The sequence below is a fragment of the Cherax quadricarinatus genome, chromosome 31, assembly GCF_038502225.1.
Source record: "Cherax quadricarinatus isolate ZL_2023a chromosome 31, ASM3850222v1, whole genome shotgun sequence".
Classification (NCBI taxonomy): Eukaryota; Metazoa; Arthropoda; class Malacostraca; order Decapoda; family Parastacidae; genus Cherax; species Cherax quadricarinatus.
The window spans coordinates 34,034,306-34,060,778 of NC_091322.1; the positions used below are offsets into that span (position 1 = coordinate 34,034,306).

Below are 26,473 nucleotides of genomic sequence, written 5' to 3' on the forward strand. Positions count from 1 at the left end.
CTTACCCTCTTCCATACATTTATTAAATAATTGCACCAACCACTCCAAAACTATATCCCCACCTGCTTTTAACATTTCTATCTTTATCCCATCAATCCCGGCTGCCTTACCCCCTTTCATTTTACCTACTGCCTCACGAACTTTCCCCACACTCACAACTGGCTCTTCCTCACTCCTACAAGATGTTATTCCTCCTTGCCCTATACACGAAATCACAGCTTCCCTATCTTCATCAACATTTAACAATTCCTCAAAATATTCCCTCCATCTTCCCAATACCTCTAACTCTCCATTTAATAACTCTCCTCTCCTATTTTTAACTGACAAATCCATTTGCTCTCTAGGCTTTCTTAACTTGTTACTCTCACTCCAAAACTTTTTCTTATTTTCAACAAAATTTGTTGAAAACATCTCACCCAGTCTCTCATTTTCTCTCTTTTTACATTGCTTCACCACTCTCTTAACCTCTATCTTTTTCTCCATATACTCTTCCCTCCTTGCATCACTTCTACTTTGTAAAAACTTCTCATATGCTAACTTTTTCTCCCTTACTACTCTCTTTACATCATCATTCCACCAATCGCTCCTCTTCCCTCCCGCACCCACTTTCCTGTAACCACAAACTTCTGCTGAACACTCTAACACTACATTTTTAAACCTACCCCATACCTCTTCGACCCCATTGCCTATGCTCTCATTAGCCCATCTATCCTCCAATAGCTGTTTATATCTTACCCTAACTGCCTCCTCTTTTAGTTTATAAACCTTCACCTCTCTCTTCCCTGATGCTTCTATTCTCCTTGTATCCCATCTACCTTTTACTCTCAGTGTAGCTACAACTAGAAAGTGATCTGATATATCTGTGGCCCCTCTATAAACATGTACATCCTGAAGTCTACTCAACAGTCTTTTATCTACCAATACATAATCCAACAAACTACTGTCATTTCGCCCTACATCATATCTTGTATACTTATTTATCCTCTTTTTCTTAAAATATGTATTACCTATAACTAAACCCCTTTCTATTCAAAGTTCAATTAAAGGGCTCCCATTATCATTTACACCTGGCACCCCAAACTTACCTACCACACCCTCTCTAAAAGTTTCTCCTACTTTAGCATTCAGGTCCCCTACCACAATTACTCTCTCACTTGGTTCAAAGGCTCCTATACATTCACTTAACATCTCCCAAAATCTCTCTCTCTCCTCTGCATTCCTCTCTTCTCCAGGTGCATACACGCTTATTATGACCCACTTCTCGCATCCAACCTTTACTTTAATCCACATAATTCTTGAATTTACACATTCATATTCTCTTTTCTCCTTCCATAACTGATCATTTAACATATATATATATATATATATGTATTATATATATATATATATATATATATATATATATATGTCGTGCCGAATAGGCAGAACTTGCGATCTTGGCTTAATTAGCAACGTTCATCTTGCCATATAGGACAAGTGAAAATTTGTGTATGCAATAATTTTGCAAAAATCATTCTGAACCTAACGAAAAAAATATATTTGATTGTGTTTGTTTAGTATTAAATTAGTGTAAACGTATTTAAAATATATTTAGTTGGGTTAGGCTAAAATAAATTGCTCTTGTTATAATAAGCTTAGGTAAGTTTTCTAAGATTCTTTTGGTGCAAAATTAAAATTTTTTACATTAACATTAATGAAAAAAATATATCTTTAAACGTATAATACAAAATTTCAGAAAGGACTTAATTTTAAATGACTTTTTGCTAATTGACCAGTTTTACATATTCGGCACATATATATATATACATATATATATATATATATATATATATATATATATATATATATATATATATATATATATATATATATATATATATATATATATATATATATATTGTGTGTGTGTGTACATAAATAAATGCATACAAGGATGGAGAGACGGGAGGTTGGAGGAGGATCAAGACAGCAAGAGCAGTCATATACTTACTCTCACAACGGAGGGCAGGCTTGTTGGTCATGGGTTTGCTACACACGTCACACGTCGCTGAGTTGCTGTAACACACTGACACGAACTGGTGAGAGCTCTTCTTGGTCTTGTCCTGCACGGGAAAACAACCTCATAATTAACATTTCATAACTAAATAACTAACTAACCCGGTTACAGGACCCACCCGGGCGTACTGACTTATACCTGCACTCTCTCTCTCTATCTCACACACACACACACACACACTGCAGTAGAGCTATGGGTGAGAAATGAAGAAAAAAGGTTAAGAGTAGGAAGAAAAAACATTCTGGGAGGAGCACATAACAAAATGAAAACCTGGAGAACCTCAAGTGAAGAAAAATAAATAAAAATAAATTTATGAGAACAAAGAAAAGACGTGAAGCAAATTGTAGTGTGCACACTGTAAAGTGAAGTGTGCACATTTTAAAGTGTAGTGTCCACATTGTAAAGTGTAGTGTGCACAGTGTAAAGTGTAGTGTCCACATTGTAAAGTGTAGTGTCCACATTGTAAAGTGTAGTGTGCACAGTGTAAAGTGTAGTGTGCACATTGTAAAGTGTAGTTTGCACAGTGTAAAGTGTAGTGTGTACAGTGTAAAGTGTAGTGTGCACAGTGTAAAGTGTAGTGTGCACAGTGTAAAGTGTAGTGTGCACAGTGTAAAGTGTAGTGTGCACATTGTAAAGTGTAGTGTCCACATTGTAAAGTGTAGTGTGCACAGTGTAAAGTGTAGTGTCCACATTGTAAAGTGTAGTGTCCACATTGTAAAGTGTAGTGTGCACAGTGTAAAGTGTAGTGTGCACATTGTAAAGTGTAGTGTGCACATTGTAAAGTGTAGTTTGCACAGTGTAAAGTGTAGTGTGTACAGTGTAAAGTGTAGTGTGCACATTGTAAAGTGTAGTGTGCACATTGTAAAGTGTAGTGTGCACAGTGTAAAGTGTAGTGTGCACATTGTAAAGTGTAGTGTGCACATTGTAAAGTGTAGTGTGCACATTGTAAAGTGTAGTGTGCACAGTGTAAAGTGTAGTGTGCACATTGTAAAGTGTAGTGTGCACATTGTAAAGTGTAGTTTGCACAGTGTAAAGTGTAGTGTGCACAGTGTAAAGTGTAGTGTGCACATTGTAAAGTGTAGTGTGCACATTGTAAAGTGTAGTGTGCACATTGTAAAGTGTAGTGTGCACAGTGTAAAGTGTAGTGTGCACATTGTAAAGTGTAGTGTGCACAGTGTAAAGTGTAGTGTGCACATTGTAAAGTGTAGTGTGCACATTGTAAAGTGTAGTGTGCACATTGTAAAGTGTAGTGTGCACAGTGTAAAGTGTAGTGTGCACATTGTAAAGTGTAGTGTGCACAGTGTAAAGTGTAGTGTGCACATTGTAAAGTGTAGTGTGCACATTGTAAAGTGTAGTTTGCACAGTGTAAAGTGTAGTGTGTACAGTGTAAAGTGTAGTGTGCACAGTGTAAAGTGTAGTGTGCACATTGTAAAGTGTAGTGTGCACATTGTAAAGTGTAGTGTGCACAGTGTAAAGTGTAGTGTGCACATTGTAAAGTGTAGTGTGCACAGTGTAAAGTGTAGTGTGCACATTGTAAAGTGTAGTGTGCACATTGTAAAGTGTAGTGTGCACATTGTAAAGTGTAGTGTGCACAGTGTAAAGTGTAGTGTGCACATTGTAAAGTGTAGTTTGCACAGTGTAAAGTGTAGTGTGTACAGTGTAAAGTGTAGTGTGCACAGTGTAAAGTGTAGTGTGTACAGTGTAAAGTGTAGTGTGCACATTGTAAAGTGTAGTGTGCACATTGTAAAGTGTAGTGTGCACATTGTAAAGTGTAGTGTGCACATTCTAAAGTGTAGTGTGCACATTGTAAAGTGTACTGTGCACATTGTAAAGTGTAGTGTGCACATTGTAAAGTGTAGTGTGCACATTGTAAAGTGTAGTGTGCACATTGTAAAGTGTAGTGTGCACATTGTAAAGTGTAGTGTGCACATTGTAAAGTGTAGTGTGCACATTGTAAAGTGTAGTGTGCACATTGTAAAGTGTAGTGTGCACATTGTAAAGTGTAGTGTGCACATTGTAAAGTGTAGTGTGCATAGTGCAAAGTTGGTATAAACCTTGGTAATAAATACCGACAAGTTGGTTTAGAAAGACACGTAAGTAAACACTATAACATATTTATTAGAAAACGTTTCGGTCCTGGGACCTTGATCACTTCTAACATACAGAGGTAGAAAGACATTATATACATAGGCAGAGAGTGAGGTGTGACGCACGTGACCTGAGGAATGTCATAAGAACATAAGAATGGAGGAACATTGTAGAAGGCCTACTGGCCCATGCGAGGCAGGTCCTTATCAAAACAACCTCTCCCTCATATATGCTAATGTTTTTGAAATTTTGTAGTTTCCAGTGTTGCGTTCTATAGTGTCGGTGACGGCGATTAGTGAGGCTTCTAGGCACCGTCGGCGTCTGAGGTCTGGTTCGGTGAGAACGAGTTGTGCCTCGTTCCAGTTCATCAAATGCCCCGTGGAGTCTCTGTGGAGGACACAGGCGTACCTTGCATCGTCTCTGTTAGAGGCATTTCGATGCTCATTCAGGCGGACTGCAAGATCTCTGCCTGTCTCGCCTACATATTTCTCTGCCTATATATATAATGTCTTTCTACCTCTGTATGTTAGAAGTGATCAAGGTCCCAGGACCGAAACGTTTTCTAATAAATATGTTATAGTGTTTGCTTACGTGTCTTTCTAAACCACATTGTAAAGTGTAGTGTGCACAGTGTAAAGTGTAGTGTGTACAGTGTAGAGTGTAGTGTGCACAGTGTAAAGTGTAGTGTGCAGTGTAAAGTGTAGTGTGCACAGTGTAGAGTGTAGTGTGCACAGTGTAAAGTGTAGTGTGCACATTGTAAAGTGTAGTGTGCACAGTGTAGAGTGTAGTGTGCACAGTGTAAAGTGTAGTGTGCACAGTGTAAAGTGTAGTGTGCACAGTGTAGTGTAGTGTGCACAGTGTAAAGTGTAGTGTGCACAGTGTAGTGTAGTGTGCACAGTGTAAAGTGTAGTGTGCACATTGTAAAGTGTAGTGTGTAGCAGTGTAAAGTGTAGTGTGCACAGTGTAGAGTGTAGTGTGCACAGTGTAGAGTGTAGTGTGCACAGTGTAAAGTGTAGTGTGCACAGTGTAGTGTGCACAGTGTAAAGTGTAGTGTGCACAGTGTAAAGTGTAGTGTGCACAGTGTAAAGTGTAGTGTGCACAGTGTAAAGTATAGTGTGCACAGTGTAGAGTGTAGTGTGCACAGTGTAAAGTGTAGTGTGCACATTGTAAAGTGTAGTTTGTAGCAGTGTAAAGTACAGAGTGCACAGTATAAAGTGTACACTTGACGTACAAGACAGAGACTAAGAACATCAACATGCACGTTGACTCTTCAAGGGCGTGCTTCGATTCCGGTGAAGGGATCTTGATCGAAGGATGTAGAGATACTCCTCACCTTCCATGCTTCAAACCTGATTACCTTCCATTCTCAAGACACGTATATGTACCTATAATGTATCCCTCAATCCTCATGTATTGTATACTCATTCTCTGTACATATGAACATAAGAAAAAAGAAGTACTGCAGCAGGCCTACTGGCCCATAAGCAAGCATCAGACCCATAGCCCAAGCCAGTCAGGTCCAAATCACACTCAACCGAACCCACATCAATGTATTCTTTAAGCCTTGTGTATCATATTTGATAATAAAACATCTTATCTGTGCATTTACCCACTCCCTCCAACCTTTCCTAGGACGACTCTTATCCCTTCCCCTCCCTCCTATCCATCCCAGATTTATACGTCCTAATGGTTATCCTATTTTCCTCCATCCTCTCCAAACATGCATCCCACCTCCTCCTACTCTACAAACTTTGAATTATCTGCATAATATTCACACCACACATTGCCCTCAAACACATCTCTACTGGAAGAAGTAGGTGAAGCCCTGTGTGCTGCACCAGCTACGATACACACACCGCATGCATCAGATACAATGATATTCCATAATGCTGGAAAGCTTTACAACGTAGTACTAGTGAGGAAGGTAACTAGTGAAACCAGTCGTATGATTCAAGAGCTAGGCCTGAAGAGACTCGGCCTCTGTAACTATAAACAGGTGAATACACACACACACACACACACACACACACACACACACACACTCACCTTCTTCTTCCTGAAGAATATGGAGCCTCTTTTTCTTCTCTTGTTGGAGGAGTCGTCTTCATATTGGTAGCTGGACCTGCAAGGAGACCACACTCACTGATCTGTACTTCCTCCTGACCTTACCGCTGACCTCACTATTGTCCTGACTACTGACATCACTACTGACTCCTGAACAAACATTAGTACCAGTGTTGGTGATCCTAATATTAGCACCAGTGTTGATGATACTAACATCAGTTTCAGTGTTGGTGATCCTAACATTAGTACCAGTGTTGGTGATCCTAACATTAGTACCAGTGTTGGTGATCCTAACATTAGTTCCAGTGTTGGTGATCCTAACATTAGTACCAGTGTTGGTGATCCTAACATTAGTACCAGTGTTGGTGATCCTAACATTAGTACCAGTGTTGGTGATCCTAAGATTAGTACCAGTGTTGGTGATCCTAAGATTAGTACCAGTGTTGGTGATCCTAACATTAGTACCAGTGTTGGTGATCCTAAGATTAGCACCAGTGTTGGTGATCCTAACATTAGTACCAGTGTTGGCGATCCTAACATTAGTACCAGTGTTGGTGATCCTAACATTAGTACCAGTGTTGGTAATCCTAACATTAGTACCAGTGTTGGTGATCCTAACATTAGCACCAGTGTTGGTGATCCTAACATTAGTACCAGTGTTGGTGAGCCAAACATTAGTACCAGTGTTGGTAATCCTAACATTAGTACCAGTGTTGGTGATCCTAACATTAGTACCAGTGTTGGTAATCCTAACATTAGTACCAGTGTTGATAATCCTAACATCAACTCCAGTGTTGGTGATCCTAACATTAGTACCAGTGTTGGTGATCCTAACATTAGCACCAGTGTTGGTGATCCTAACATTAGTACCAGTGTTGGTGATCCTAACATTAGTACCAGTGTTGGTAATCCTAACATTAGTACCAGTGTTGGTGATCCTAATATTAGCACCAGTGTTGGTGATCCTAAGATTAGTACCAGTGTTGGTGATCCTAAGATTAGTACCGGTGTTGGTGATCCTAACATTAGTACCAGTGTTGGTGATCCTAACATTAGTACCAGTGTTGGTAATCCTAACATTAGTACCAGTGTTGGTGATCCTAACATTAGTACCAGTGTTGGTGATCCTAACATTAGTACCAGTGTTGGTGATCCTAACATTAGTACCAGTGTTGGTAATCCTAACATTAGCACCAGTGTTGGTGATCCTAAGATTAGTACCAGTGTTGGTGATCCTAAGATTAGTACCGGTGTTGGTGATCCTAAGATTAGTACCAGTGTTGGTGATCCTAAGATTAGTACCGGTGTTGGTGATCCTAACATTAGCACCAGTGTTGGTGATCCTAAGATTAGTACCAGTGTTGGTGATCCTAACATTAACATCAGTGTTGTGCCCGCCTCAGTGTACTATAAAAACAGTTCTGATTGGCCAGCCAGACGTGACGTCAGACGTGTAATGATGCATAAACTGCTGAATACAATGATGGCTGGCGGCCAATAAACAACCTGGTCGCAACTATTCAAAATTATAAATATATGAATGTAACTGTTAGAGCGAAGTGATGGAGAGAAGTGCGTCTGATCCCATCCTACTGCACAACACTGACACTCTTAACTATCTCTCACTATTTACTATGTATCTCTTACTATTTACTAAGTATATCTCACTCTTCACCGTCTCATACTATCTCTCTATTCACTAGATATCTCTATGTCTATTTACTAGGTCTCTCTCATTAAGTATATATCTACTCACTAGGTATCTCTCACTAAGTATCTCTCTATTCACTAGATATCTCTCACTTAGCATCTCTTTTCACTAGGCATTTCTATTCACTAGATGTAAGAATATAAGAAAGGAGGAACACTGCAGCAGGCTTGTTGGCCCATGCTAGGCAGGTCCTTCACAAATCTAATCGACTAACAGAACACTTGTATCTAAGTATCTCTCTCTTCACTATCTCTCAGTAAGTATCTATTTACTAGGTATCTCTAAGTATCTATTTACTAGGTATCTCTCACTATTTACTAAGTATCTATTTATTAGGTATCTCTCACTATTTATTTACTAGGTATCTCTTACTATTCACTATCTCCCACTATTCACTTATCTCACTATTCACTAGGCATCTCTCACTACTCACTATCTCCCTCTATTCACTAGGTATTTCCCACTATTCACTTATCTCACTATTCACTAGGTATCGCCCCCTATTCATTACCTCCCACTATTATCTCACTATTCACTAGGTATCTCCCACTATTCATTATCTCCCACTATCATCACACTATTCACTAGGTATCTCCCACTATTCACTAGGTATCTCCCACTATTCATTATCTCCCACTATTATCACACTATTCATTAGGTATCTTCTACTATTCACTAGGTATCTCCCACTATTATCACACTATTCACTAGGTATCTCCCACTATTCATTATCTCCCACTATTATCACACTTTTCACTAGGTATCTCCCACTATTCACTAGGTGTCTCCCACTATTTCCTATCTACTAAGACCCGGGTCAGAAAACACTTGTCCTGTTTGCTGACGAATCTTACCCAACTTAACCTATGGCTAATACGCGTCTTCAGCTTGTGCGTCCTCCTCTTCCCATCTAAGCTGCTAATTTATCAGTAAACTTTACACAAAGTAATCATATCTCCTTCAGGGTCTTCAGTTCAGAGAATAGTTTTGTTGCAAACCTTTGGCCCTTCCCGAGCTTCTATATTCGATGAGCCCTGGGCTCAACGCTGGGGCTGCGTACTCTATGAGGAGCCTTAAGCATAGCATGTGAAGTGTCCTGAAGGAGTCTTTGTTCACGTTTCTGAATGATGTTGAGACATCTGCAAGTCTGGTAACTGGTGACGGAGTAATGGAAGAGAAGGGGGAGAGATGGGAGGGGAGGAGAATATTGAAGATGGGAGGGGGAGGACAATGTTGGAGATAGGAGGGGGAGGACAATGTTGGGGATGGGAGGGGGAGCAGGAAGGGGAAGAGAGGGAAGGTCGAGAGGAAATATTGCTTTAAGTTAGAGGCGCCATACTCGGCAGCGATCTTGTTAAAATTAATATGTTGCATGTGTTGTATAGTCAGATGCAGGTTTGTATAGTCAGCTGGAGGTGATAAGAATATCTCACATTCAATGTTGCTATTGCTACAGCAAGGAAAATGACAGACTGAATAACTAGAACTTTCAAGACAAGAGATGCTCAATCAGTGATGATACTCTTCAAGTAACTTCTTGTCCGCAGTCTAGGATACTGCTCTATACTAACGGCCACTTTCAAGATAGGCGAGATTACTGAGTTGGAAAACGTACATAGAAATTTCACTGCTTGTATGCACGCAATCAAGTATCTCAACTACGGAAAGCACTTGAAGTCGCCTTAATTGTATTCCTTGGAATGTAGGCGAAAAAGGTACATAATATACACCTGGAAAATCCTGGAGGGACTGGTCCCAAACCTGAACACCGAAATCACTTAGTATGGCAAGAAGAGACCTGGCAGACAGTGCCAACTATCTACACCAAAAACAGGGACGCGACGAGTGCACTGCGAGAGAACTCGAGAGGTTCCCGACTCTTCAGTGCCTCGGCCCAGTGTACATAACAGCCTTGGTCTAGTATACATAACCTCAATCTAGTCTATATGACACAGCCTCGACCCAGTATAAATAAAGCAATGCATAAATATCAACTGACTTGCAAGACTGTGTACACTTACTGATTTGTACACACACACACACACACACACACACACATCACTAGAGGTACACATAAACCGTATCGCATTTGAATTTGCCAGACCAGCAAATCTCAGGACAACATTCAGAGAGCTGAATTATGAATCCTTCAGAACACTTTACACGCCAGATGTACGGACATAAAGTATACATCAACAGCGTGGAGGTCCCGACTACCTGTGACGAGCTTCCAGAGTCTTCCTGCACCAGCAGCCCGGCCTGGGCTGCTCAAACACGTTTATAAACTTGCCAAGGTCAGAAAGTTTGAAACAAATACTCATCCTGGACTGGCGAGGAATGAACTTAAAATGCACAAGAGGTGAACCTCCCAGAGGACCAAGAGGATAGGGAAAGAAATATGATTACAATATAAATAATTCGAAGAGAAGCCAACAGAGTAGACAAAATAGAAAGGGCACACAAACGCAGTATAATACCATCCTTTATCGACGACGTTTCGCCCACACGTCATAAATAAATAGCATTTGACTGTATTCATGTCTCTTCCATCTTGTAGGTATTTTATACATAACCGAGTAGACAGAAAGAGAACACTGGCAGCAGCACTAACAACACACGACAAAAAATTTTGAAAGGTTTCACAGTCACTAAATTACTGACTTACTGGAGATACCTGAGCTACACAACTCAAGCTAGGATAGATATAGAGCCGGAAAATCCTGCCTAATCACAACTAATACATCACTATGACAAAATTACAGCGGTCTTAGAAGGAAAACAAAACGCTGATGTAATCTACGATTATTCTGTAAAGACATTTGACAAATGGGTCTACTGAGCACTAACTCGTATACTGAAGCCAATACGTATAGCAGGAAAAGTAAAGAAGGATAAATTACACACATTATTTTCAAGACTGATGGACTGATTACATCGACTCCAGGCTGAGGGATTTATTACCTCAATTTCCTTCTGATCTTCACTATTCTTCTTTGTATGGACTGATGAAGCCACTGTGTGGCGAAGCGTTTCCATAATAAAGATACCCAAGAGTTGCACATGTGTCTAATTTATCAACTTGTCGGTTCTTTGAACCATTTATCTACAACAGGAAAGAAACTGATTTTCAAATTTCTAACAGCATAAAGATTGGCAGAAAACAAAATAAGAAATACAGTCTCAGCAGAGTAAAAAACAATCAGAACCTCGAGACAGAGTCAATGAACGTCAAGAACTGCTGAGAACCCCTCAAAGTACTTGGATTGTTTCCTCTGGAAAGGAAGAGATACCCGAGTCTGCACATCTGGAAGATACTGGAGGGACTGATCCCTAATCTGCACACTGCTATAACTTACTAGACTGAAACATACGGGAGAAATTTTGGAATAAACTTAGTGAAGTGCAAGGAGACATGGAGGCAATTAGAAAGCACTGTCACTGTAGTGCAAGACTATTCAAACTGCTACCAGGGCGCATCAGTAATATTTATTGTCAGAACAAAGATGCAAGTTTTCAGGAAGAAACTAGACAGTTTCCTTCTACAAGTGTCAGATCAACCGGGTTGTGAAGGCTATGTGAGCAAGTGGATCGCTAGCACACACAGCCTGGTTGACCAGGCGGTCAACAGGGGAAACCTGGCCTCAGGCTGGGCTACAGGGGTGGAAGCCGTACCTCTGATGAGTTCCTAGAATTTTTCTACTCCCGGAGCCCGGCCATGGGCCAGGCTCGTCTCAGGAATACCGCGGGGATCAGCCCTTGGTTCTACCAGGGAAGCAGAGAAACCAAAGAAATACACACACTAATACAAACAAGACAGAAACGAAGGGAAAAAGCAGAATAGCTAAGAACGAGATTTTAAAATTAAGAATGAAACACACAAAGCAAAGACTAACGCAGCATCAAACGAAGCCGTCGATGCAGTACCACACTAGAAACTAATTCACAAACTACAAGAATGTGTAGCAAATTAAGAAGTGCCTTCAGAGACCTACACGAAGTGCTTTAATAAGACATTGTATGCAACAGAATGTAAGTCAGGCCAGTAATAAAGTATGCAGTACCAGCATGGTGCTTCGGCAGGTGGAAGGAACAATGGTTAATACAGATGGGATAAGAAAGAGCAGGGAAGGATTGTTCAAAGGGAGGGAGCAGGGGAGGAGCAGGGAAGGATCGGAAGGAAGAGAGATGGGGAGGAGAGAGTCTTCCCCCCAAAATTCTGTGTGCTATTCTTAACATTCAATGTCAAACAGAGAGAAGTGAGTGTGCGAAACTGGGAATGAAGAGGGAGAGCTATAGTGGGGAGGGCTAGGGGAAGACAGGCTAGGGAGAAAGAGACAGCTACGGAGGGGGAAGCGCTAAGGAGAAGACAGTGGAGGGGGGGAAAGGCTTGCTAGAAGGGAGAAAGCTATGGAGGGGGCGAAGGCTAGGGAGAGGGGACAAAGGCTAGGGAGGGGGAAAAAGGCTAGAAAGGGAAAAGACTAAGGAGGGGGAAGGCTAGGGAAGGGGTAATGGTAAGAAGGGGAAAGGCTCGGGAAGTGAGGTAGGAGGAAATGAGAGACAGCCTGACCTTCCATCAACGGTAGCCACCATAGACTAGTTCAGTTGTCAACAGCTCTCGTTTAATACACTTATTACTGTCATGCCCCGCCTCTGTGTATCATTACTGTCATGCCCCGCCTCTGTGTATCATTACTGTCATGCCCCGTCTCTGTGTATCATTACTGTCATGCCCCGTCTCTGTGTATCATTACTGTCATGCCCCGGCTCTGTTTCTCATTACTGTCATGCCCCGTCTCTGTGTATCATTACTGTCATGCCCCGTCTCTGTGTATCATTACTGTCATGCCCCGCCTCTGTGTATCATTACTGTCATGCCCCGTCTCTGTGTATCATTACTGTCATGCCCCGTCTCTGTGTATCATTACTGTCATGCCCCGTCTCTGTGTATCATTACTGTCATGCCCCGTCTCTGTGTATCATTACTGTCATGCCCCGCCTCTGTGTATCATTACTGTCATGCCCCGTCTCTGTGTATCATTACTGTCATGCCCCGTCTCTGTGTATCATTACTGTCATGCCCCGTCTCTGTGTATCATTACTGTCATGCCCCGTCTCTGTGTATCATTACTGTCATGCCCCGCCTCTGTGTATCATTACTGTCATGCCCCGTCTCTGTGTATCATTACTGTCATGCCCCGCCTCTGTGTATCATTACTGTCATGCCCCGCCTCTGTGTATCATTACTGTCATGCCCCGCCTCTGTGTATCATTACTGTCATGCCCCGCCTCTGTGTATCATTACTGTCATGCCCCGCCTCTGTGTATCATTACTGTCATGCCCCGTCTCTGTGTATCATTACTGTCATGCCCCGTCTCTGTGTATCATTACTGTCATGCCCCGCCTCTGTGTATCATTACTGTCATGCCCCGTCTCTGTGTATCATTACTGTCATGCCCCGTCTCTGTGTATCATTACTGTCATGCCCCGTCTCTGTGTATCATTACTGTCATGCCCCGCCTCTGTGTATCATTACTGTCATGCCCCGCCTCTGTGTATCATTACTGTCATGCCCCGCCTCTGTGTATCATTACTGTCATGCCCCGCCTCTGTGTATCATTACTGTCATGCCCCGCCTCTGTGTATCATTACTGTCATGCCCCGTCTCTGTGTATCATTACTGTCATGCCCCGTCTCTGTGTATCATTACTGTCATGCCCCGCCTCTGTGTATCATTACTGTCATGCCCCGTCTCTGTGTATCATTACTGTCATGCCCCGTCTCTGTGTATCATTACTGTCATGCCCCGTCTCTGTGTATCATTACTGTCATGCCCCGCCTCTGTGTATCATTACTGTCATGCCCCGTCTCTGTGTATCATTACTGTCATGCCCCGCCTCTGTGTATCATTACTGTCATGCCCCGCCTCTGTGTATCATTACTGTCATGCCCCGCCTCTGTGTATCATTACTGTCATGCCCCGTCTCTGTGTATCATTACTGTCATGCCCCGCCTCTGTGTATCATTACTGTCATGCCCCGTCTCTGTGTATCATTACTGTCATGCCCCGTCTCTGTGTATCATTACTGTCATGCCCCGTCTCTGTGTATCATTACTGTCATGCCCCGTCTCTGTGTATCATTACTGTCATGCCCCGTCTCTGTGTATCATTACTGTCATGCCCCGTCTCTGTGTATCATTACTGTCATGCCCCGTCTCTGTGTATCATTACTGTTATGCCCCGCCTCTGTGTATCATTACTGTCATGCCCCGCCTCTGTGTATCATTACTGTCATGCCCCGTCTCTGTGTATCATTACTGTCATGCCCCGCCTCTGTGTATCATTACTGTTATGCCCCGTCTCTGTGTATCATTACTGTCATGCCCCGTCTCTGTGTATCATTACTGTCATGCCCCGTCTCTGTGTATCATTACTGTCATGCCCCGCCTCTGTGTATCATTACTGTCATGCCCCGTCTCTGTGTATCATTACTGTCATGCCCCGCCTCTGTGTATCATTACTGTCATGCCCCGTCTCTGTGTATCAATACTGTCATGTCCCGTCTCTGTGTATCATTACTGTCATGCCCCGCCTCTGTGTATCATTACTGTCATGCCCCGTCTCTGTGTATCATTACTGTCATGCCCCGTCTCTGTGTATCATTACTGTCATGCCCCGTCTCTGTGTATCATTACTGTCATGCCCCGTCTCTGTGTATCATTACTGTCATGTCCCGTCTCTGTGTATCATTACTGTCATGCCCCGCCTCTGTGTATCATTACTGTCATGCCCCGTCTCTGTGTATCATTACTGTCATGCCCCGTCTCTGTGTATCATTACTGTCATGCCCCGTCTCTGTGTATCATTACTGTCATGCCCCGCCTCTGTGTATCATTACTGTCATGCCCCGCCTCTGTGTATCATTACTGTCATGCCCCGCCTCTGTGTATCATTACTGTCATGCCCCGTCTCTGTGTATCATTACTGTCATGCCCCGTCTCTGTGTATCATTACTGTCATGTCCCGTCTCTGTGTATCATTACTGTCATGCCCCGCCTCTGTGTATCATTACTGTCATGCCCCGTCTCTGTGTATCATTACTGTCATGCCCCGTCTCTGTGTATCATTACTGTCATGCCCCGTCTCTTTGTATCATTACTGTCATGCCCCGTCTCTGTGTATCATTACTGTCATGCCCCGTCTCTGTGTATCATTACTGTCATGCCCCGCCTCTGTGTATCATTACTGTCATGCCCCGTCTCTGTGTATCATTACTGTCATGCCCCGTCTCTGTGTATCATTACTGTCATGTCCCGTCTCTGTGTATCATTACTGTCATGCCCCGTCTCTGTGTATCATTACTGTCATGCCCCGTCTCTGTGTATCATTACTGTCATGCCCCGTCTCTGTGTATCATTACTGTCATGCCCCGTCTCTGTGTATCATTACTGTCATGCCCCGTCTCTGTGTATCATTACTGTCATGCCCCGTCTCTGTGTATCATTACTGTCATGCCCCGTCTCTGTGTATCATTACTGTCATGCCCCGTCTCTGTGTATCATTACTGTTATGCCCCGCCTCTGTGTATCATTACTGTCATGCCCCGCCTCTGTGTATCATTACTGTCATGCCCCGTCTCTGTGTATCATTACTGTCATGCCCCGCCTCTGTGTATCATTACTGTTATGCCCCGTCTCTGTGTATCATTACTGTCATGCCCCGTCTCTGTGTATCATTACTGTCATGCCCCGTCTCTGTGTATCATTACTGTCATGCCCCGCCTCTGTGTATCATTACTGTCATGCCCCGTCTCTGTGTATCATTACTGTCATGCCCCGCCTCTGTGTATCATTACTGTCATGCCCCGTCTCTGTGTATCAATACTGTCATGTCCCGTCTCTGTGTATCATTACTGTCATGCCCCGCCTCTGTGTATCATTACTGTCATGCCCCGTCTCTGTGTATCATTACTGTCATGCCCCGTCTCTGTGTATCATTACTGTCATGCCCCGTCTCTGTGTATCATTACTGTCATGCCCCGTCTCTGTGTATCATTACTGTCATGTCCCGTCTCTGTGTATCATTACTGTCATGCCCCGTCTCTGTGTATCATTACTGTCATGCCCCGTCTCTGTGTATCATTACTGTCATGCCCCGTCTCTGTGTATCATTACTGTCATGCCCCGCCTCTGTGTATCATTACTGTCATGCCCCGTCTCTGTGTATCATTACTGTCATGCCCCGTCTCTGTGTATCATTACTGTCATGTCCCGTCTCTGTGTATCATTACTGTCATGCCCCGTCTCTGTGTATCATTACTGTCATGCCCCGTCTCTGTGTATCATTACTGTCATGCCCCGTCTCTGTGTATCATTACTGTCATGCCCCGTCTCTGTGTATCATTACTGTCATGTCCCGTCTCTGTGTATCATTACTGTCATGCCCCGTCTCTGTGTATCATTACTGTCATGCCCCGTCTCTGTGTGTCATTACTGTCATGCCCCGTCTCTGTGTATCATTACTGTCATGCCCCGTCTCTGTGTATCATTACTGTCATGCCCCGTCTCTGTGTATCATTACTGTCATGCCCCGTCTCTGTGTATCATTACTGTCATGCCCCGTCTCTGTGTATCATTACTGTCATGCCCCGCCTCTGTGTATCATTACTGTCATGCCCCGTCTCTGTGTATCATTACTGTCATGCCCCGCCTCTGTGTATCATTACTGTCATGCCCCGCCTCTGTGTATCATTACTGTCATGCCCCGTCTCTGTGTATCATTACTGTCATGCCCCGCCTCTGTGTATCATTACTGTCATGCCCCGCCTCTGTGTATCATTACTGTCATGCCCCGTCTCTGTGTATCATTACTGTCATGCCCCGTCTCTGTGTATCATTACTGTCATGCCCCGCCTCTGTGTATCATTACTGTCATGCCCCGTCTCTGTGTATCATTACTGTCATGCCCCGTCTCTGTGTATCATTACTGTCATGCCCCGTCTCTGTGTATCATTACTGTCATGCCCCGCCTCTGTGTATCATTACTGTCATGCCCCGTCTCTGTGTATCATTACTGTCATGCCCCGTCTCTGTGTATCATTACTGTCATGCCCCGTCTCTGTGTATCATTACTGTCATGCCCCGCCTCTGTGTATCATTACTGTCATGCCCCGTCTCTGTGTATCATTACTGTCATGCCCCGCCTCTGTGTATCATTACTGTCATGCCCCGTCTCTGTGTATCATTACTGTCATGCCCCGTCTCTGTGTATCATTACTGTCATGCCCCATCTCTGTGTATCATTACTGTCATGTCCCGTCTCTGTGTATCATTACTGTCATGCCCCGTCTCTGTGTATCATTACTGTCATGCCCCGTCTCTGTGTATCATTACTGTCATGCCCCGCCTCTGTGTATCATTACTGTCATGCCCCGTCTCTGTGTATCATTACTGTCATGCCCCGTCTCTGTGTATCAATACTGTCATGTCCCGTCTCTGTGTATCATTACTGTCATGCCCCATCTCTGTGTATCATTACTGTCATGCCCCGTCTCTGTGTATCATTACTGTCATGCCCCGTCTCTGTGTATCATTACTGTCATGCCCCGTCTCTGTGTATCAATACTGTCATGTCCCGTCTCTGTGTATCATTACTGTCATGCCCCGCCTCTGTGTATCATTACTGTCATGCCCCGTCTCTGTGTATCATTACTGTCATGCCCCGCCTCTGTGTATCATTACTGTCATGCCCCGTCTCTGTGTATCATTACTGTCATGCCCCGCCTCTGTGTATCATTACTGTCATGCCCCGTCTCTGTGTATCATTACTGTCATGCCCCGTCTCTGTGTATCATTACTGTCATGCCCCGTCTCTGTGTATCATTACTGTCATGCCCCGCCTCTGTGTATCATTACTGTCATGCCCCGTCTCTGTGTATCATTACTGTCATGCCCCGCCTCTGTGTATCATTACTGTCATGCCCCGTCTCTGTGTATCATTACTGTCATGCCCCGTCTCTGTGTATCATTACTGTCATGCCCCGTCTCTGTGTATCATTACTGTCATGTCCCGTCTCTGTGTATCATTACTGTCATGCCCCGTCTCTGTGTATCATTACTGTCATGCCCCGTCTCTGTGTATCATTACTGTCATGCCCCGCCTCTGTGTATCATTACTGTCATGCCCCGTCTCTGTGTATCATTACTGTCATGCCCCGTCTCTGTGTATCAATACTGTCATGTCCCGTCTCTGTGTATCATTACTGTCATGCCCCGTCTCTGTGTATCATTACTGTCATGCCCCGTCTCTGTGTATCATTACTGTCATGCCCCGCCTCTGTGTATCATTACTGTCATGCCCCGTCTCTGTGTATCATTACTGTCATGTCCCGTCTCTGTGTATCATTACTGTCATGCCCCGTCTCTGTGTATCATTACTGTCATGCCCCGTCTCTGTGTATCATTACTGTCATGCCCCGCCTCTGTGTATCATTACTGTCATGCCCCGTCTCTGTGTATCATTACTGTCATGCCCCGTCTCTGTGTATCAATACTGTCATGTCCCGTCTCTGTGTATCATTACTCTCATGCCCCGTCTCTGTGTATCATTACTGTCATGCCCCGTCTCTGTGTATCATTACTGTCATGCCCCGCCTCTGTGTATCATTACTGTCATGCCCCGCCTCTGTGTATCATTACTGTCATGCCCCGCCTCTGTGTATCATTACTGTCATGCCCCGTCTCTGTGTATCATTACTGTCATGCCCCGTCTCTGTGTATCATTACTGTCATGCCCCGCCTCTGTGTATCATTACTGTCATGCCCCGCCTCTGTGTATCATTACTGTCATGCCCCGTCTCTGTGTATCATTACTGTCATGCCCCGTCTCTGTGTATCATTACTGTCATGCCCCGTCTCTGTGTATCATTACTGTCATGCCCCGTCTCTGTGTATCATTACTGTCATGCCCCGCCTCTGTGTATCAATACTGTCATGCCCCGTCTCTGTGTATCATTACTGTCATGCCCCGTCTCTGTGTATCATTACTGTCATGCCCCGTCTCTGTGTATCATTACTGTCATGCCCCGCCTCTGTGTATCATTACTGTCATGCCCCGCCTCTGTGTATCATTACTGTCATGCCCCGCCTCTGTGTATCATTACTGTCATGCCCCGCCTCTGTGTATCATTACTGTCATGCCCCGTCTCTGTGTATCATTACTGTCATGCCCCGCCTCTGTGTGTCATTACTGTCATGCCCCGCCTCCGTGTGTCATTACTGTCATGCCCCGTCTCTGTGTATCATTACTGTCATGCCCCGACTCTGTGAATCATTACTGTCATGCCCCGCCTCTGTGGATCATTACTGTCATGCCCCGTCTCTGTGTATCATTACTGTCATGCCCCGCCTCTGTGTATCATTACTGTCATGCCCCGCCTCCGTGTGTCATTACTGTCATGCCCCGCCTCTGTGCATCATTACTGTCATGCCCCGCCTCTGTGCATCATTACTGTCATGCCCCGCCTCTGTGCATCATTACTGTCATGCCCCGTCTCTGTGTATCATTACTGTCATGCCCCGCCTCTGTGTATCATTACTGTCATGCCCCGTCTCTGTGTACCATTACTGTCATGCCATATATTGATGATTATAATTGTTTTATGAAAACAGGCCTTCACTTTATTCATGTCAACACAAGATCACTTCTTCCTAAATTGGCAGAGATTAGGATTCTAGCTAACAAAATTAGGGCGGCAGTTATAACCATCTCTGAATCCTGGTTGGATGATACGGTGACTGACGACGAGGTCAAAATAGAAGGTTACAATATAAAACGCTTAGATAGGAACAGAAAGGGTGGTGGAGTATGTGCCTACATTAGAAATGACTTAGCTTACAACCCAAGACCTGATTTAAATAACAATAAACTGGAGATTCTATGGTTTGAAGTGTTGCTTCCTAAGACCAAACCCATCTTAGTAGGAATTAGTGACCTCCCTCCTACCCAGGACCAGTTCTTAGAAGACTTTTCCAGAGTCTTGTCCGGACTTGAAAACAACTGCGAGACAATAATACTGGGAGACTTCAATATCTGTTTTCAGCAGCAAAATAACGTGCTATGCAAAAGGTATAAGCAAATTCTAGGATTAAATAGTTACACTCAACTAATTAATACACCAACCCGGATCACACAGTTCTCAGCCACCCTAATTGACCACATACTTTGTAACCGCTCTGAGAACATTAGTCAGTCAGGTGTCATTACCACAGGTCTTAGTGATCATTTCATCATTTACTGCACCAGGAAAATCACTAGGGATAGGATAGGCCTACACAGGACAATAAAAATGAGGTCAACTAGAAACTACAGTAAAGAAACACTGGTAAATAGGCTACACAATTGTGACTGGACAGAGATAACAAGTTGCACGGACGTAAACGATGCCTGGGAAAAATTGAAAACAATGTTCACTACCATCCTTGATAATATTGCACCAGTTAAAGAGGTTAGGATTAAACGAAGAACTGAACCCTGGATGAATACTGAGATATTAGATAATATGAAATTCAGAGACCAGCTGCTAAGAAGATTTAAAGCAAACAAACAGGATATTGCAGCACTAAATGAATTCCAAAGGGTGAGGAACAGAGTACAGAGACTTATAAAAGGAGCAAAGGCAAAGCACTATTGCTCAAAAATTGAAGAGTATAAGCATAACCCCAGAAAGCTCTGGCAACAACTAAAACAGCTGGGGTATAGCCATAAGCCAGTAGATAGGTCTAACATAGTACTCACTATCGATAATGAGGTATGCCACGAAACATCTAAGGTGGCAAATTGCTTTAATTCCTACTACACATCTGTTGCATCAACACTAGTAAGTAAACTACCAGCTGCATCAAATACCTTTAACACAGACTCTGATAAGTTTCAAACAAACTATACCAATAAAGGGGTAACCCCAAACAGTTGTCAACTAGTAAGTGTATCTCATGACTTTATTCAAAAAGAACTAAGCAGGTTAAACCCAACTAAGAGCACTGGCCCTGATAACATCCCGTCTAAGTTCCTAAAAGACGGTGCTTCTGAACTGTCAATCCCTATTGTTCACATAATAAATCTATCAATCACCACTAATACCGTACCGGAGGGGTTCAAGGAGGCCAGAGTTACTCCTATCTTCAAGAAAAATAGTAGGTCTGATGTAAGCAACTATAGGCCTGTTAGTATACTCAGTATAATATCTAAAATTCTAGAGAGGGCGGTGTACTCTCAAGTAGTTAAGTACCTTAATGACAACAACATTCTCCATAGCTATCAATTGGGCTTTAGAAGAACCTACTCAACTGACACCTCCTTTATTAATCTGATGGATTACCTGAGAACTGAAATGTCAAAGGGGAACCTCATAGGTATGGTAACCTCAGACCTGCAAAAGGCCTTCGATACTGTCAACCACAATATATTATGTAAGAAACTTCAAGCTATCGGTATAGGTTCTGTAGACTGGTTTAAGTCCTACCTTAGCAACAGGAGACAAATAGTCAAAATCAACAAAACGGAATCAGAACCCCTGCCGATAACATGTGGAGTTCCCCAAGGTAGTATTCTGGGTCCCTTATTATTCTTATGTTATGTCAATGACATGCCTATCAGTGTCAAGTGCAAACTCCTACTGTATGCAGATGACAGTGCTCTGTTAGTGTTAGGTAAAGACCCACAAGATATTGCTAATGTTTTAACACTGGAACTGGAATCCTGCAGCAAATGGTTAGTAGACAACAAACTATCATTACACCTAGGGAAAACTGAAGCCATTCTCTTTGGCACGAAACATAAACTGAGAAGGGTAAATAATTTTAATGTTCAATGTAATGGGGAGTCCATCACTTTGGTTTCATCAGTAAAATATCTGGGAATCCCCTTTGACCCATGCATGTCAGGAGAATTGATAGGGAACAGTGTAGTAAAGAAAGCGAATGCCAGACTGAAGTTCCTGTATAGACAAGCACAGTGTCTACCTACTGAGGCTCGCAGGACCCTATGTCTAGCCCTTATACAATGTCATATGGATTACGCTTGCTCTTCATGGTACTCTGCCTTGACAAAAAAACTGAAAGATAGACTGCAAATCACCCAGAACAAAATCCTAAGATTCATCCTGGGGCTGGGACCAAGAGAACATGTAGGCCAGGATGAATTACAGCAGTTGGATATGCTGAATGTTGAAGACAGAGTAAAACAACTGAAGCTAAATCATGTTTATAAAATTGCTCACAAACAATGTCCAGAATATCTTGCTGTCAATTTTGTTAAGGTTGGGAACCGCAACAATCATAGTACTAGGGGGAGAGAGCACAACTTTGTAGTAGCCACAGTCATTGGCCAGGCTTCAAACACCTTTTATTGTACAGCAATAAAGGAATGGAACAGACTGCCCGCACATATCAAAGCCAGTCATAGCATGAACCAGTTCAAGAAGAGTGCCAAAAGGTGTCTGATGAATGTAGCTACAGAAAGGGAGGGGAATGATTTTCTATTTTTTTAGCTAACATACGTGTAAATTTTACCTTATTCCTAGTAATGACCCTCGTATTGTAGATAGTCTTAATGACCCTCGTGTAGTAGATAGTCTTTTTAGTATGATAATAAGATGTTATCTTCATTGTAGAATAATAAGAAAATATTATAATCTTTATATTATAATAATAAGGTAAAAGGACCCCAATGGAAATAAGTCACTCTGTCTGACTTTTTTGGGTTATCCCAGGTTCTCTACACACATGCTGCTATGTATGATAATTCTATGTAACTGTATTTGTGTATACCTGAATAAACTTACTTACTTACTTATGCCCCGCCTCTGTGTATCATTAGTCATGCCCCGCCTCTGTGTATCATTACTGTCATGCCCCGCCTCTGTGTATCATTACTGTCATGCCCCGCCTCTGTGTATCATTACTGTCATGCCCCGCCTCTGTGTATCATCACTATCATGCCCCGCCTCTGTGTATCATTACTGTCATGCCCCGCCTCTGTGTATCATTACTGTCATGCCCCGCCTCTGTGTATCATTACTGTCATGCCCCGCCTCTGTGTATCATTACTGTCATGCCCCGCCTCTGTGTATCATTACTGTCATGCCCCGCCTCTGTGTATCATTACTGTCATGCCCCGTCTCTGTGTATCATTACTGTCATGCCCCGCCTCTGTGTATCATTACTGTCATGCCCCGTCTCTGTGTATCATTACTGTCATGCCCCGCCTCTGTGTATCATTAGTCATGCCCCGCCTCTGTATATCATTACATCACAGCATAAACACTGGGCACACACACGCACCTCACCAGGACATCATCACTCAAATTGTGCCTGATTGCAGCTAGGGGAAAAAGAGCACACACACACACACACACACACACACACACACACACACACACACACACACACACACACACACACACACACACACACACACACACACACCAACCCTCGTGTGAGTGCTCTCTATCTCCTCACCCCTTTATGTTTGTGGGGGGTTAAGACTTGTCTCCTGGGCCCGCCTATTTAGCTTCTTTGTTCTGCATTACTGGTTGCTGGAGTCTTGTGCCCATTCATATCTGCTCTTAAAAATGTGGTGTTTGTTTGCCTCCACTGTGTCCAATTCATTGCACTTCCCTGCCACCCTGGGTCTGAAGCAGCGCCTCCTAACATCCCTGCCACCCTGGGTCTGAAGCAGCGCCTCCTAACATCCCTGCCACCCTGGGTCTGAAGCAGCGCCTCCTAACATCCCTGCCACCCTGGGTCTGAAGCAGCGCCTCCTAACATCCCTGCCACCCTGAGTCTGAAGCAGCGCCTCCTAACATCCCTGCCACCCTGGGTCTGAAGCAGCGCCTCCTAACATCCCTACCACCCTGAGTCTGAAGCAGCGCCTCCTAACATCCCTGCCACCCTGGGTCTGAAGCAGCGCCTCCTAACATCCCTGCCACCCTGGGTCTGAAGCAGCGCCTCCTAACATCCCTACCACCCTGAGTCTGAAGCAGCACCTCCTAACATCCCTGCCACCCTGAGTCTGAAGCAGCGCCTCCTAACATCCCTGCCACCCTGAGTCTGAAGCAGCGCCTCCTAACATCCCTACCACCCTGAGTCTGAAGCAGCACCTCCTAACATCCCTGCCACCCTGGGTCTGAAGCAGCACCTCCTAACATCCCTGCCACCCTGGGTCTGAAGCAGCGCCTCCTAACATCCCTGCCACCCTGGGTCTGAAGCAGCACCTCCTAACATCCCTGCCACCCTGGGTCTGAAGCAGCGCCTCCTAACATCCCTGCCACCCTGGGTCTGAAGAGCCTCCTAACATCCCTGCCAAGTCTGAAGCGCCTCCTAACATCCCTGCCACCCTGGGTCTGAAGCAGCGCCTCCTAACATCCCTGCCACCCTGTGTCTGAAGCAGCGCCTCCTAACATCCCTGCCACCCTGGGTCTGAAGCAGCGCCTCCTAACATCCCTGCCACCCTGGGTCTGAAGCAGCGCCTCCTAACATCCCTGCCACCCTGGGTCTGAAGCAGCGCCTCCTAACATCCCTGCCACCCTGGGTCTGAAGCAGCACCTCCTAACATCCCTGCCACCCTGGGTCTGAAGCAGCGCCTCCTAACATCCCTGCCACCCTGGGTCTGAAGCAGCGCCTCCTAACATCCCTGCCACCCTGGGTCTGAAGCAGCGCCTCCTAACATCCCTGCCACCCTGGGTCTGAAGCAGCGCCTCCTAACATCCCTGCCACCCTGGGTCTGAAGCAGCGCCTCCTAACATCCCTGCCACCCTGAGTCTGAAGCAGTGCCTCCTAACATCCCTGCCACCCTGGGTCTGAAGCAGCACCTCCTAACATCCCTGCCACCCTGGGTCTGAAGCAGCGCCTCCTAACATCCCTGCCACCCTGGGTCTGAAGCAGCGCCTCCTAACATCCCTGCCACCCTGGGTCTGAAGCAGCACCTCCTAACATCCCTGCCACCCTGGGTCTGAAGCAGCGCCTCCTAACATCCCTGCCACCCTGGGTCTGAAGCAGCGCCTCCTAACATCCCTGCCACCCTGGGTCTGAAGCAGCACCTCCTAACATCCCTGCCACCCTGGGTCTGAAGCAGCGCCTCCTAACATCCCTGCCACCCTGGGTCTGAAGCAGCGCCTCCTAACATCCCTGCCACCCTGGGTCTGAAGCAGCGCCTCCTAACATCCCTGCCACCCTGGGTCTGAAGCAGCGCCTCCTAACATCCCTGCCACCCTGGGTCTGAAGCAGCGCCTCCTAACATCCCTGCCACCCTGGGTCTGAAGCAGCGCCTCCTAACATCCCTGCCACCCTGGGTCTGAAGCAGCGCCTCCTAACATCCCTGCCTCCCACCCTGGGTCTGAAGCAGCACCTCCTAACATCCCTGCCACCCTGGGTCTGAAGCAGTGCCTCCTAACATCCCTGCCACCCTGGGTCTGAAGCAGCGCCTCCTAACATCCCTGCCACCCTGGGTCTGAAGCAGCGCCTCCTAACATCCCTGCCACCCTGGGTCTGAAGCAGCGCCTCCTAACATCCCTGCCACCCTGGGTCTGAAGCAGCGCCTCCTAACATCCCTGCCACCCTGGGTCTGAAGCAGCGCCTCCTAACATCCCTGCCACCCTGGGTCTGAAGCAGCGCCTCCTAACATCCCTGCCACCCTGGGTCTGAAGCAGCGCCTCCTAACATCCCTGCCACCCTGGGTCTGAAGCAGCGCCTCCTAACATCCCTGCCACCCTGGGTCTGAAGCAGCACCTCCTAACATCCCTGCCACCCTGGGTCTGAAGCAGCGCCTCCTAACATCCCTGCCACCCTGGGTCTGAAGCAGCGCCTCCTAACATCCCTGCCACCCTGGGTCTGAAGCAGCGCCTCCTAACATCCCTGCCACCCTGGGTCTGAAGCAGCGCCTCCTAACATCCCTGCCACCCTGGGTCTGAAGCAGCGCCTCCTAACATCCCTGCCACCCTGGGTCTGAAGCAGCGCCTCCTAACATCCCTGCCACCCTGGGTCTGAAGCAGCACCTCCTAACATCCCTGCCACCCTGGGTCTGAAGCAGCGCCTCCTAACATCCCTGCCACCCTGGGTCTGAAGCAGCGCCTCCTAACATCCCTGCCACCCTGGGTCTGAAGCAGCGCCTCCTAACATCCCTGCCACCCTGGGTCTGAAGCAGCGCCTCCTAACATCCCTGCCACCCTGGGTCTGAAGCAGCGCCTCCTAACATCCCTGCCACCCTGGGTCTGAAGCAGCGCCTCCTAACATCCCTGCCACCCTGGGTCTGAAGCAGCGCCTCCTAACATCCCTGCCACCCTGGGTCTGAAGCAGCGCCTCCTAACATCCCTGCCACCCTGGGTCTGAAGCAGCGCCTCCTAACATCCCTGCCACCCTGGGTCTGAAGCAGCACCTCCTAACATCCCTGCCACCCTGGGTCTGAAGCAGCACCTCCTAACATCCCTACCACCCTGGGTCTGAAGCAGCGCCTCCTAACATCCCTGCCACCCTGGGTCTGAAGCAGCACCTCCTAACA

The 26,473-nt window shown here is 45.3% G+C and overlaps 1 protein-coding gene across 16 annotated transcripts in view; it reads right to left on the reverse strand.

Annotated features, from left to right (window-relative positions):
• cyst (rho guanine nucleotide exchange factor 18 cysts) overlaps positions 1-26,473 on the reverse strand; it is a 1,629,610-nt gene that overhangs the window by 131,673 nt on the left and 1,471,464 nt on the right. For all 16 annotated transcript variants that reach the window (XM_070090333.1, XM_070090340.1, XM_070090337.1 and 13 more), the window contains 2 exons: positions 6,191-6,266; positions 1,991-2,102 (listed from right to left, as the gene is read on the reverse strand). In XM_070090333.1, coding sequence (XP_069946434.1) covers positions 1,991-2,102; positions 6,191-6,266 — 188 coding nt within the window. The remainder of the gene's footprint in view (positions 1-1,990; positions 2,103-6,190; positions 6,267-26,473) is intronic.